This window comes from Nicotiana tabacum, chromosome 22, assembly GCF_000715075.1.
Source record: "Nicotiana tabacum cultivar K326 chromosome 22, ASM71507v2, whole genome shotgun sequence".
In the NCBI taxonomy this organism is placed as follows: Eukaryota; Viridiplantae; Streptophyta; class Magnoliopsida; order Solanales; family Solanaceae; genus Nicotiana; species Nicotiana tabacum.
In genome coordinates, this window is record NC_134101.1 from 228,009,494 (window position 1) to 228,022,202 (window position 12,709).

Below are 12,709 nucleotides of genomic sequence, written 5' to 3' on the forward strand. Positions count from 1 at the left end.
CCCCAAACCACTAACAAACTGGTGTACCCGATCACTCATATCAGCAACAATCGTAGGAGCATACCTAGCCAAAGAGTTGAACTGCATGCTATATTCCCGAACGCTCATATTACCCTGTTATAAGTGTAAGAACCTATCTCGTCGGGCTCTTCGAAGCTCAATTGGCAAATATTGCTGTAGAAATGCCTCAGAGAACTCCTTCTATGTCACTGGCGGCACATTAGGCCCTCGAGTCTGCTTCCAAGTTTCATACCATGTCACAACAATATCACGTAGTCTATAATAAGTAAACTCCACTGACTCAACATCTGTGGCATGTATAATTTGTAAGGTACGTTGCATAAGATCTAGAAAATCCTATGGGTCAGCATTAGGATCAACCCCTGTAAATACTGGAGGATCCAAATTGATAAAGTCTCGAACTCTCACACTCACGGACCTATCAGCAATACCGAGGGTTTGGTGTTGGGCTTGGGAGTCTACTATTCGAGTCAGCAATTGTACAGCACTCCACATGTCTAGGTCCTGATCAGGGACAGCTGGGAGAGGGACTGGAGGTGCATTAGCTCCTCTACGCCCTTCCGGGGGTGGTGAGGGTGCTGCCCCGGAAGCCTGAGAATCAGCCTCATTCTGTGGCTCATGTTGATCTACATTAGTAGGTGGGACCTGACTTGTGCCCTTTCCCGCCTCCTCATCCAACCTCTGAATAAATTTCATAGCCACTTGTCGTCCAGTAGTATTAGGCATCACTGAGAAGGTAAACAAAAGGAGAATTAGGAATGAACACTTACGATTAGGCACTATTGCACGATCTAGATCAAGAAGAAAGTAATAATCCTAAATGCCCAATAGCCTCATATTTATAAGTGTGGTGTACAACACACCATAAACAAGACTCTACTAGACACGTCTTGCAGACTCCCTAGGACTGACCTGCTCTGATACCAAGTTTGTCACACCCCAATCTTGGGAGGTGTGGCTAGCACCCGATGCCCGAAGGCCCGAGCGAACCAACCATGAGATATGGTCTGAAATATAATAACCTGCAGGCATAAGAGCCCAAAACGACACACACACATATATATATGTATATAACTTAGGCCAACAAGGCTGCAACAACAGTATGACACCTATCCAGAAGGCCGATAGGGCCATACAAAAAAAAATATACAATGCAATGACCGCTAGTCTGCAAGCCTCTAAGAGTGTAAGACAATCTCAACAGGCCGGGACAAGGCCCCCGACATGCCCAAAACTACTCATATACATCTGTAATAGTACCTATGGACTCAAAGTTAGCAAATCCGAAGAAGTGGAGTGCGAAACCCAACGCTGATCCTGGGGGTCCTACTGAGGAGGCACGCCGCTTTGTCTATCCGAACCTGTGGGCATGAACACAATGCATAAAAAGGCGTCATTACGAAAAATATACTGAATATGTAGGGCGACAAGTGTAACATGAAAAATGTAATTATTAAGAGAAGAGATATAGAGACAATTTGAATTCTAAAACTAGCCTCGATAGGAAACTAAAATTCAACATGGATATAAATGTATGCTCGTGGAATTGTCGCTCACTATCGCTCCTTATAATATATTACATTATATAATAATAAATCCCTCTGTGGGGCTACAATATCCATAACATACCCGGCCATAATAAAGGCTCGGTAGAATCGTACCCGGCCACGTGAAGCTCGATAATCCCAACTGATCAGTGGTTACACAATAGGTGTCATACCCGACCGTCTATAGTGCGGCTCGGTAATGAAAGTAAATACATACATACATTAAATCATGAATTATATAAGTGCAATGCAAAACTAACCTTAAAAGACGTATTCTAAGAAGAGTCGAAGTGGCCTATCATCATTATTCCCCGACTATCATGGTTGTTGCTAAAATATATAATTTTTCAACTACGGGCCAACAAGTCCTAAGAACATGAGAGTTATGTATTATGAGTACCTTTGAAGTAAGTGTTACTTATTCATGATTTATATGAACGTCGAAAGGAGAACGAGTAAAAAGGCTCTAGTTCTTTTTAAGCAAGGAACAAGGAAAACCGAGAATTCATAGATATTCTTTGAAGTAAGCAATATATGAGAAACGATCAGGTCTAAGCATCTTTATAAGTTGAAGGTGAAATAACTCAAATCCGACGAAACAATTCGATATAAACGTGTATTCGAATTCTAGTCATGCCGAAAAGTATAGCGAAAGCCCTACATACCTTGTCGATGGAGTTATATACGGTTTCCGAGACCTCGAAAGCCTTAGGAATGATTTCCTACATAATAAGAACCATTCAATATCAAATTCAAGCTCATATCTTATATAATTCTTCATTTAGACATTTAAGCGAACAACTTGCGAGCATGAATTTGTAGACTCTTTGTAGCTTAATTTCCCCCAACACACCACCAAATTTTTACTTTACTACATCTCCTCATCGACACGATTCCATCCATGTCTTCATAGATCCAAACAACACAATAAAACCATATAAAACAGCCCCAACAATCAAGTCATATTAAGAGAGGTTTCTTAAAAAAAAATCAAGAACATTTCTATAGAGGTTTCAACTATTTCTTAGGAATTCTTGTGGTAGAAGTTTACAAAGATCAAAGAGGAAGTTAAATCATACCTTATGTGACCAGAATTACTTTAAATTCGAGATTACTTCAAGGCGGAGTCTTCCTACAAAAAGTGAAACACCGAAGAATTCACGATTCCGAAGCTACCATGGTGTTCTCTATCTTAAGGATGACTAAATTGTTGTTATGATTGGCTAGATGGATGGGAGGAGTTTGAGAGGAAATCCCTAGTTTTTAGGTTCTGTTTTGGAGAGGATAAAACGCAGGGGTTATGTTTTAAAACTGACTTAAATAAAAAAAAAATTAACCAAAACCGACTATGCACACTGTTCCCGTAACAGTGTGCACCCCTGTACGAAAATGTTAATATCTCTCTACCCCGAAGTCGTATTAACGAACGGTTTGTTGCGTTGGAAACTAGACTCATAGACCTTCGATTCGATGGGTAGAACACACCATAACTCCTAGTATATTGAGAGAAAAGCTCATCAACATTTTATCCAAATTTCAGTGAAATTTCAAACCCGTAACTTGCGGCGATCTTTGTCGAATTTTTAATCACAACTCGAATGACTTCCAATCTTAACGTATAACTATCGCATCATTTAAATATCTCATAGAAATTATCTTCCTATCGAATTAGCCCCTTTACAGCAAGATAACGCCAAATACACAAGGTGTAACATTTAAATGGAAGCGCTCTTGGGGTGGGGTGTGTCATTCCATTAAATCTTTAATAAAGAGTCCAATCTCGTATTTGATGGTCGGCGTGGTGAATGGTGAAAGGCTTCATTTCTACGATTACCTTCCCAGCCGTTGGTCTGATAACAGTTTATTCCATTTCTCAAAACACCAACCCCTCAGTCCAACCTGACAACATTCTTTGGCACTAGCTTAACTGGTCCTCAGAGACGGTCGAGAAGGTCAAGAAATACCGTGCATGGTTGCTCACCATCCTTTCTTTGACTCTCACCCAACAAAATGTGGCTCAGCCATAAGCAAACAAGATTACGCTTCACTAAGCAAGAACCCAAACTAAGAAGAAGACAGTTTAATTAAGGTCTAGAGAAAGCTCCACGCATCTACCATTGATCAACCTTGTTCAGTCACGTCAAGAAAGATTTCACATCCTAAATTAAGGGTCCATCAAAGAAGAGTAACTGAAGAACATCTAAGCTATTTCATGTCTTGTTTTGAAGACATGGAAATTGCTTTTCCAAATTACGTATAAAAAATCCTAGAATTTATTGTAAAGTTCACTGCCATCTAACTTTATTGTAAATTTCACATAAAATCAAGTTTGCTGCAGAGTCTAATAGTGAAAGGTTCCCTGCCATCTTTTAACTATTGAGAATATACCTTTATCATTGATGACTCCTAGTCTGAAGATCAAAATATGAACTCTTTTGGGCTATAAAATAGAACCCACAGTAACATATGATTGAGGGAAATGAAGAAAGTAATTAGGGAACAGGATGAGCTGTTTACATTGACTGAGACTGAACTAAAAAAATAAAGAGAACTTACGAATATTACAACAGATTATCAACCCTATCACCTATGAATTCTCCTCTTGCATCCAATATTAACATTGATAGAGACGACAACTACTACTATTACAACAACAATTACACCTTAATCCCAATCAAGTTGGAATCGGTTGACAAACTACGTAAAGAAAAAATAAGGAAAATTGTAAAACTACATCAGGCTTTCTAAATAATATTACCTATGAATTCTCCTCTTGCATTCCATGGTCGGTTTTCAAATGATTTCCCGATCATACTGCGCTTTTCGTTTACTCTACCATCTTCACATCTGTACTCTGGGAAGTAATCAAGAAATGTTTTGCTACCAAGCTTGTTAACACCATTGAATAGGAATTCACTAATCACATCCTGAGTGATGAAAAAACGGGGGAAAAAAAGGAATTATTAGAGCTGCCAATAGCAAGGCATAGGAGTCTTTGGATGAAATAATGATATACCTTGGCAAGAGCTTCCCCTACCAGTCTTTTCAAAACTCCATGACCTGGATCCTGGTACAAAGGGCATTTCGCATCAATAGAGAGATCAAGAAGAAGAATAGAAAAATGGAGAGAACGGGGCAGAAGTTGTAGTAACAAAAATGAGAAAGGCCGTATGAAGATTCAGATTCTTTACTGGAACCTTTGTTTTCAAGGTTTTTAACTAAATTTCAACTTCACGCAATATTTTGCATAGTAGCTGTTGGTGAACTAGGCCTGCGTACCGAGACCAAAAAATTAAAATTTGAGAAGTTATATCCAAATAAATAGAGTAGCATTTGGATAACACTGGAGCTGAAGTTGAAGAAAAGGTTAAATAGAATAAACCAATGCATATATTGTTTAAATAAGCACGATGATATAGTAGTAACAAAGAAAATAATTTTAATTTACGGAGTTCTTGTATTCTGAGTGTGTTACGAAGTCTTTGAGGAAAATAGTTGAGAGATCAAACTGAATCAAAAGGGCCGATTTTGCAACAGTTAGCTGAATAAAAACCTAGATCAGAATAGTATTTGGTTTTTAGAGAACTTCTATTTTAGTTTCCAAGATTTTTGTTTTATAAAAAAAAAAGAGCATATTTTCAGTTCAAGGAAAACTTTAACCAAGGGCCTAAGAAATCCAAGAGAATATAGACGGGGGAAGGGAGAGGTTATTAATTCACTATTGTCTCTACAACTGGGATATCAGCATGCTGTAAACAATATCAGAACTCTAAGCTAATCATGGTAGAAAACCAAAAGCCGGACTGATGTAAGAGAAGGCACAAAAGAGAACAGCTATACTCACTTTTTCTGCTCTCCATGTCACGTATCTATGCTGAGCTTCACGATTGCGAGCAACTTGAGAAACATCAGTTTCCTCTTCTGATCTGTCCGTCAGCTCAAGCCATGCCTGTAATAGAAACAAATAAAGCAGTAAGCCTAGTGAACAGACTTGGCTTTCTTAAACTCACATACTTGCGTATAACATCTTTTGAAAAAAGAAGCTAAAATATATATATTGTGCTAGATTAAGGGCCCGTTTTGCCATAAAAAAAATTCAAAAAAATTTCACTTTTTTCGGAATCAGTGTTTGGCCATGAAAATTTCAATTTTCACTTGAAGTTGAATTTCAAAATTTTCCGAAAATTTGAAAGACTCCAAAAAACTATTTTTCAAAAATTTCACTTCAAATCACTCTCAAAAATTCAAAAACAACTCTAAATTATATTCATGTTCAAACATAACTCTAATTTTCACTTAAATTTCTTTTACTTTTTTCCGGAACTCTCAACTCTTATGTCCAAGCGCCCAATAAGATGTACAAGAGTGCTAACATAAAAGGGAGAATATGGGACATAGTTTACTGGTACCTTGTAATAATCCTTGAATGCAGAAAACAGAACTGAATGGTTGTATGGGCTAGATGAGAATCTCGTCCATATGACTATTGGCGAAAAGAATCTCAGAGACTCGCTGGTGAGCTTCCCTCCCCAGGGTAAAAGCTGCATGAAGTCTGTGTTAAGTCGCCATATAATCAATTTAGAGAGGGTCCAGAAGAAAAGTGCTTCAGAGATATGATTATGTTGAAGAGTTGTGCAAATGTCGTAAGATTATCATTTACCTCAGAATACTTGAGGCCTAAAGGAATCAAGTCTTTATAGTACTTCTCTTTGTAATCTTCTTGATCCATGACATCATGCAATGGGTTGAGGTCCCTGCATATGTTTTATAAGGATTCAGCCTCAGTGGCTATGACATCAATAACAATTACGATTCAAAAACACAGATAATTAAGGACATCTCTAGGAATGTTTCTACAAGGTAAAAAAGAACTTTATTTGTCCCTTCATTTCTTCGCTATGGTTCTTCCTGAATAAGGGGTGTTACCTAGTTCGGCAGCCCGGTACACAAGGCATCCGCGTTCACGCAAGGTCCGGGGAAGGGCCGTACCCCAAAGGATGGGACGTAGACAGCCTATCGGTGTTACCTAGTTCTAGCTCAGAAATCTTAAGTCAGTTAATCATAGCATAGTAGTTTAGCAAACACATCTGAATTCACGTGCAATTTACTGCAATAAAATGTTATCTGGAAGTCTTGATTATCACTGTAGAAGAAAGAAAGTAATATAAACAAGTGGTCTTCAAGATCAAGTCAAGATACCACAGTACTCAGTGGCGGAGCCACGTTGCCGGAAAATTACACTATGTATAGGTAAAAAATTTATTTTATGCATACATATTATATGTTGAATAACCTTGGCTTTTCCACGTATTTAATTTTTTATGTTTTGACACCCCTTAGTGAAAATCCTGGTGCTTTGATAAAGCCTATAGGCTGGCAGTAGTGAAAATATAAGCCATTATTCTATACGTGAATATATAGGCAAGATTCAGTGATGAATGCCAAATAAATATTGTCGAGAGGCAGGAAAACGACTTGTCTGTCCCCACAAATGGAAACACTGAAACATAGACTGATACTTCTCCATTTACCCCTTACCCTTCAGATAAAAAAAAGGGAACTACTAATTCTCCATTTACCCCACGTAGATGCTAAGGGATTTCTGATGCACAAACCACTCGTCCAAGTAAGTTAATAAACCCTTTAGTAAGATGAACGGTAATTATAAAATCAGCAAAAGACTGAAATGCTCAAAATTTCTTGTGTATTCTTCCAATCAAAAGATTCAAAAGCCTGTATCTAGAATGACCAGTGGCGGAGCCACATGTATTCAAGGACCGGCACCCCTTCGTCGGAAAATTACAATATGTAGCTAGGTCAATTTTTTTTTTTTATGTACATACTATATATTGACACTCCTTTCAGCTTACTTCGTGGCAGACCATTTAGCAATGCCAGCAGCCTGGTAAGGGCTAGCTGTCCGAGGACAGGTTAAGGCAGGACCTGTTGGGCTTGCTTCTCACGAGATTGGGTGAGGAAATCAGAAGCGGTCTCAAAAACCGGGCAGGCGGCCTTTTGGACACACGGGAAAACCAATGGAAAGCATGGGAGAAAAAAAGGAAGAATTTACGCAATTTCTTTTCTAAGAAAGAGATCATAGTGATTGATGGCTCTTTCAATCCGCCGAAATGGAACGCTTTGGCGTGTACCAAAATGGAGAATTTGGGTCAGATTTATAAGCTTACGACCACTGAACAAACTTGGTTGACGAACATAGTTTATGCGCCGCTAATGTAGCGGCTTGTCGAGCATTTGACAAACTCACACCATCCATTTCAAATAGGATTTGTCCCCTGGACACATAATTTTGTTTTCTTGATATTTAATTCTCTTTCAATCATTACCTCTTTTGTCCATCAAAAAGATGTTTCAGGTTTCCTTATCATTTGACTAGAAGACAGCTTGTCTTTCACTTCAGTGCTTCTCTTTCATTACCAAACTTCATCTAATATTGGGAAGGAAGACTATTTACCATTTATTTTCTTTACTTGACATTATAGTACACTTCTCAAGGTTATATATGCAGCTTAAAGGTAACATATTTCTCAAATACCACCTAAAAGAATAGCTTACAGTACAATTATGTTCATCTTAGCAGCAGTGAAAAAGTTCGCACAGAAGATAGGCAGATCAAATTCCGGTTTTGGGAATGCAGCAAAATCCAATACCTGCATAAAATGCCCTTCATTTAGTTGAACATGAACTCGAGCATAATGATAGCTACAACGTGAACTTGAACATAATTGAACCTGCATGCCGTCGCTCCCTTCAATACACAAACTGCGAAGAAGTCGAATTTTAGGGGCTTCAAAAGACAGCATCTGTAGCTCTGTTTCGTCATCCATGGCCAACAAAGAGCTGTATTTCTCCTGCAGATAGGGAAGGTTAGACACATTTTGCTAGCAATAGTTCTGTAGATAACCTTAACAGCCGCAAATTGGAACTAGAATATATTTAAAGACTAAAGAGTTAAAGTGAAAAGATGAAGTAAAAAAGGTAACTTAAACTCCTTGAGATATCATGAGACTCATCTTTTAAACCTTAAACTGAAAAACAGATATAAGCAAAAAACTTGAGCCAGGGAACCTGCAGCATGCAAAATCATGCATTTCAAAGCAAAGAGAAGTCGAGAAAAATTGGGTGTGACTGGTTTATAGTTGAAAAGCAAGCCCGCCGTCACATAATGCCAGTGTTCCAAAGAGAAGAACAATTTGACCCATAAAATGAGCATTCACAAAAGAAATCATCAGTAACTAGCTTATTAATGCGAGGATAACATATTTACTTCTAGTCCTTTTTTTTGGGTAATGGTGATGTCCAAATCAGCTTGCATGCACTCCACTCTTCCACTAGATACCTGCTACATCTCACCAGCACAGACACTGAGTAAATCTGCCCACCAAGGCTTAGACGTACGGGAAGAAATCATCCCGTGTTTTTCGCCTCTGCTGAGATTTGAACCCTTATCTCCAAAGTTTGCACCCACTTGATTGACGTGTATGGTACAACTAGCTTACACCCTAAAATTTTATCCTATTGAAGAAGCATGAAAAACTATTTGATAGACAAATAACTAATTTCCGACTATTTTCTATTTTATGTTCATTTATGCTTTATGTGCTTGCATTACCATCATTAACTTGTCCCGCTTCCTTCATTAAAAGATAAAGATTATATACCTGCCAACACCCTTCATTATTTGAGCTCACTGATATTCCCCATCCCAGAACCCCTTAATTCCCTTCCAAGAGTTGCTCTTTCACAAATTTATGCTGCAATAAACCAGACCATCAGCTGCAAAACAACCTACAGTTGAAGTGGTATCTTTCATATACTCACTAATTGACACTTTGATACAAGAAAAGATTATTTTGTCCTTTAGCAGATTAGCATTAACCTATGTTTTGGTTCAAAGAAAAGGAGAAGTAACTATTCTTTTGCTTTCATTAGGATAAATATTCATTCTTCCTCTTCAGTTGGTGGGTTCTACTGGAAGTGAAATAAAGATCACTTACTTCCTCCTTTCAATCACTTCTAGGAGAGAATAAAAAATTTCATGTGAAAGAACATACTCCTCCATTTCTATCTCATCTTTCCTGGTATTTCCTACCAAATAAGGGAAATACCTTTAAACCCTCTTATCTTCACCCAACTAAGTATCGTGTAAGCTCATTTTTTTGGGATAATAGTACCGTTCGAACTAGTTGGCACACATCTATGACTATTTTATCAAGTACCTGCTACCTCCCACCAACAGAGATACCGGTAATTCTACTCACCAAGTCTTATAAGAGATCACCGAGCGATTTTTGTTCTATTGAGATTTGAACCTTGCTCTCCCATGGTTTCACTAACTTTGTTGACTATTAGGTCACACCCTTGAGCATAAGCTCTAGTTGGATCGAATGAGAAAATATTCCAACAATGGTTTTACACCATACACGAGCTAAAACAAGTTAAGAGTTCAAGTTTGTTTAATACTTCTGATTTGATAACAATTAACCTAACTCTCTGCCCTAAGCATTCCTGTCTTAAAACACCTTTTTGATTCAACAACACAGCTAAATTGTCCCAATTGACCTTGCATCTGAAAGTAGAATCTTTAACGCAGCAACTAGTCAAAACTAACAAATGGAAGTACAAAACCAGCTGAGGATAGTACTTCATCAACACAATAATTTGTTTGGTAAAATCCTTTGGAATCCTTACTAGTTTCAGCATTTCCCTTCTTCAAGAATTTGCAAAACCAAAAAAAAAATGTTTCAAACCAAACACAGGAGAAAAAATAAAACACACACACACACACACATGCTCAGCACAAACACAAAGAAAGATAGTGTAATATAATGAAAGTCCAAAATATATATACCTGTAATGAAGAAGGGACCAAATGGGTATGTGTATTGGTTTCTTCTAAAGCAAAATGAATCAACTTCTTGTAAGAAAAAACAGAGCTTTCCATTTCACCACTCATAGTCATGGACCTACTTCCATTTCTGTTAAAGCTACATAATTTTCTATTCAAACTAAGTTTACTCCTACTTTTTAGTACTAGAAATGGAGAAAACCAGCTTGGTGAGGGAAAAGAAGAAGAAAATGAAAAAGGGGTTGGGAGTAAACACTCCATTGAAGCAAAAAAAGTTTGCAATCTTGAAGTGTTTCAAAGCTCCAATTTTTTGCTTTTTTTATGCTGAAGAATTAATCTGGTGCTCGTTCCTATGTTCTTTTTTGTTGGTTTATTGTAAATTATTACTAGTAGCATAGTAGCAGTACCAATGGAATGTTAGCGAAAGTATGGTTCCTGTCGGAGCAAAGTGTGGTGGCTTTTGCTTCGAGCAAAAGGACGGTGACTATGCAAGCGCGTCACCCAAACGGCAAATCTTCAACGACGTCGTTAGTGTCAAATAACTTTCATTACAATGTAAAAATAGAAGTACTAAGTACTAACACGTTAAAGTAGGCAAATTTTTCACTTTTGCGCTACCAGTATAAAATTTAAGGTTGTGTTTGATATTAAAGAAAATATTTTTCTTGGAACATGGGAATAATACATAATCATACTAGATGCATCATTATACTTTGCGGGGTCTTATGACACCTTTGTCTTTGTTTAAACAACGAAAAATGACCAAAATTGCCCTTTAACCTATTCGCTTAAGTTTAAAAATACCCTTCGTCCACCTATTTTGTAAAAATTATACTCATTGTTAAAAATCTGGCTCATTCATGCCCCTAACATCAACTTTTCGGCCCACTCATACCCTAAAAACTAACAGTCCTATTTTGATTAAGAAAAAAAATTATTATTTATTATTTATTAATTTTCTATTGGCTTAAATTAAAACCCCACCCCATATCCACTTATTAGCCTACTCTGTCTTAGATTTTCACCCTTCAACATCCACGGATCTCCCTCTACATCTCAGATTTTTCGGCTTTAATTTAATTTTTAAATTAATATTTTTTATTAAATCAATTTTCTGAGTGAAATCAGGTACTCTTTGAAATTAATGCTTCATTGTAAGATTTTATGGTTTAATAAGTTATTTTTCTGCCAACATTATATTTGTTGTGCCACCATGTAGCTTTTAAGAGTTAATTGAAATCATATGACCAATACCTTACGCCATACAACTTTCACCTGAATATATGAACACTAACAGAGTGTCAATAGTAATGATCATTGAGCATTTGCAATATTTTTTGTTGTATATTTCCTGACAACTCCGCATCCAATTTTGATTATACCAATGATTTATTTGGTCTTTGCTCGGACCTCGACCTTTTTCTCTTCATTGGCTCACCATAGTCTGAACATTCGACCATGTCCATAAATTAAGCTATTGTACGAGGATGCTCTTCAGGTTATATCAACACCGCCAATTTTAAAAAAGAGACGGTCAAATTGATGATGAATGGTATTTCTGTGATGGAAAAAAATAAGAGTATTGATATGTACATTTAATATACAAAGAAATATGAAGAGGAAGGTGATTAACTATACGAGAGAGTTTTGTTTGCTTAGGGGAAAAAATGGGTGTATGAGAGTTCTAGTTGGTGGAATAATTTTTAAAAGAAAGAGGAGAAAGAAACGGAGGAAAAGGGTCTTAGAATGTGGGTGAGTTTATTTTAGTTTAGGTGAGTCTTAAGTTAGGCCAATGGGACAATGGCACATGAAAATTAACTAAGTTTTTTTTTTTGCCTAATAGAGTCTTTGAAAGTTGTATGACATAAAGTATTGGTGACAAAAAATTTTGGTTGTCTGAAATAAAACTTTAATGATGTTTGTAGCGATTATTCAAATAGAGTGTAAGGTCAAAAAAAGGATGAGAAGAACAAGAAGAATATGAACGCACACACGCTAGAGGGGTGGGGGAGGGTGGAGATTTTTTGAGATGGGGGTATTATTGTACCAACTCCAATAGTCTAGGGGCAGTTTTGACCTTTTTTCCGTTATGACACATGAAAATTAATTAAATTTTTTTTTATCTAACATGGCTGTTAGTCGTAAGGGTATTCTTGAGCCGAAAAGATAACTGTGAGGGCAATTTTTTCAAAATAGGTGGACGGAGGGCATTATTGTACCAACTTCAATAGCCTAGGGGCAGTTTTGACCCATTTTCGTTTAAATTATACTAAAT

The 12,709-nt window shown here is 37.2% G+C and overlaps 1 protein-coding gene and 1 long non-coding RNA gene across 2 annotated transcripts; both read right to left on the reverse strand.

Annotated features, from left to right (window-relative positions):
• Positions 1 to 857: 857 nt before the first annotated feature.
• LOC107823318 (uncharacterized) lies at positions 858 to 2,843 on the reverse strand. The gene is made up of 3 exons (XR_012705334.1): positions 2,648 to 2,843; positions 2,234 to 2,290; positions 858 to 1,382 (listed from the first exon to the last, which is right to left on the reverse strand). It is a non-coding gene; the product is annotated as an uncharacterized LOC107823318 (long non-coding RNA).
• Positions 2,844 to 4,030: 1,187 nt separating this feature from the next.
• Positions 4,031 to 10,947, reverse strand: LOC107823317 (phytochromobilin:ferredoxin oxidoreductase, chloroplastic-like). The gene is made up of 8 exons (XM_016649942.2): positions 10,438 to 10,947; positions 8,318 to 8,437; positions 8,142 to 8,236; positions 6,229 to 6,322; positions 5,978 to 6,109; positions 5,413 to 5,517; positions 4,585 to 4,635; positions 4,031 to 4,495 (listed from the first exon to the last, which is right to left on the reverse strand). The coding sequence occupies exons 1-8, from the start codon at positions 10,693 to 10,695 to the stop codon at positions 4,313 to 4,315; spliced, it is 1,038 nt and encodes a 345-aa protein (XP_016505428.1). The 5' UTR covers positions 10,696 to 10,947; the 3' UTR covers positions 4,031 to 4,312.
• Positions 10,948 to 12,709: the final 1,762 nt, after the last annotated feature.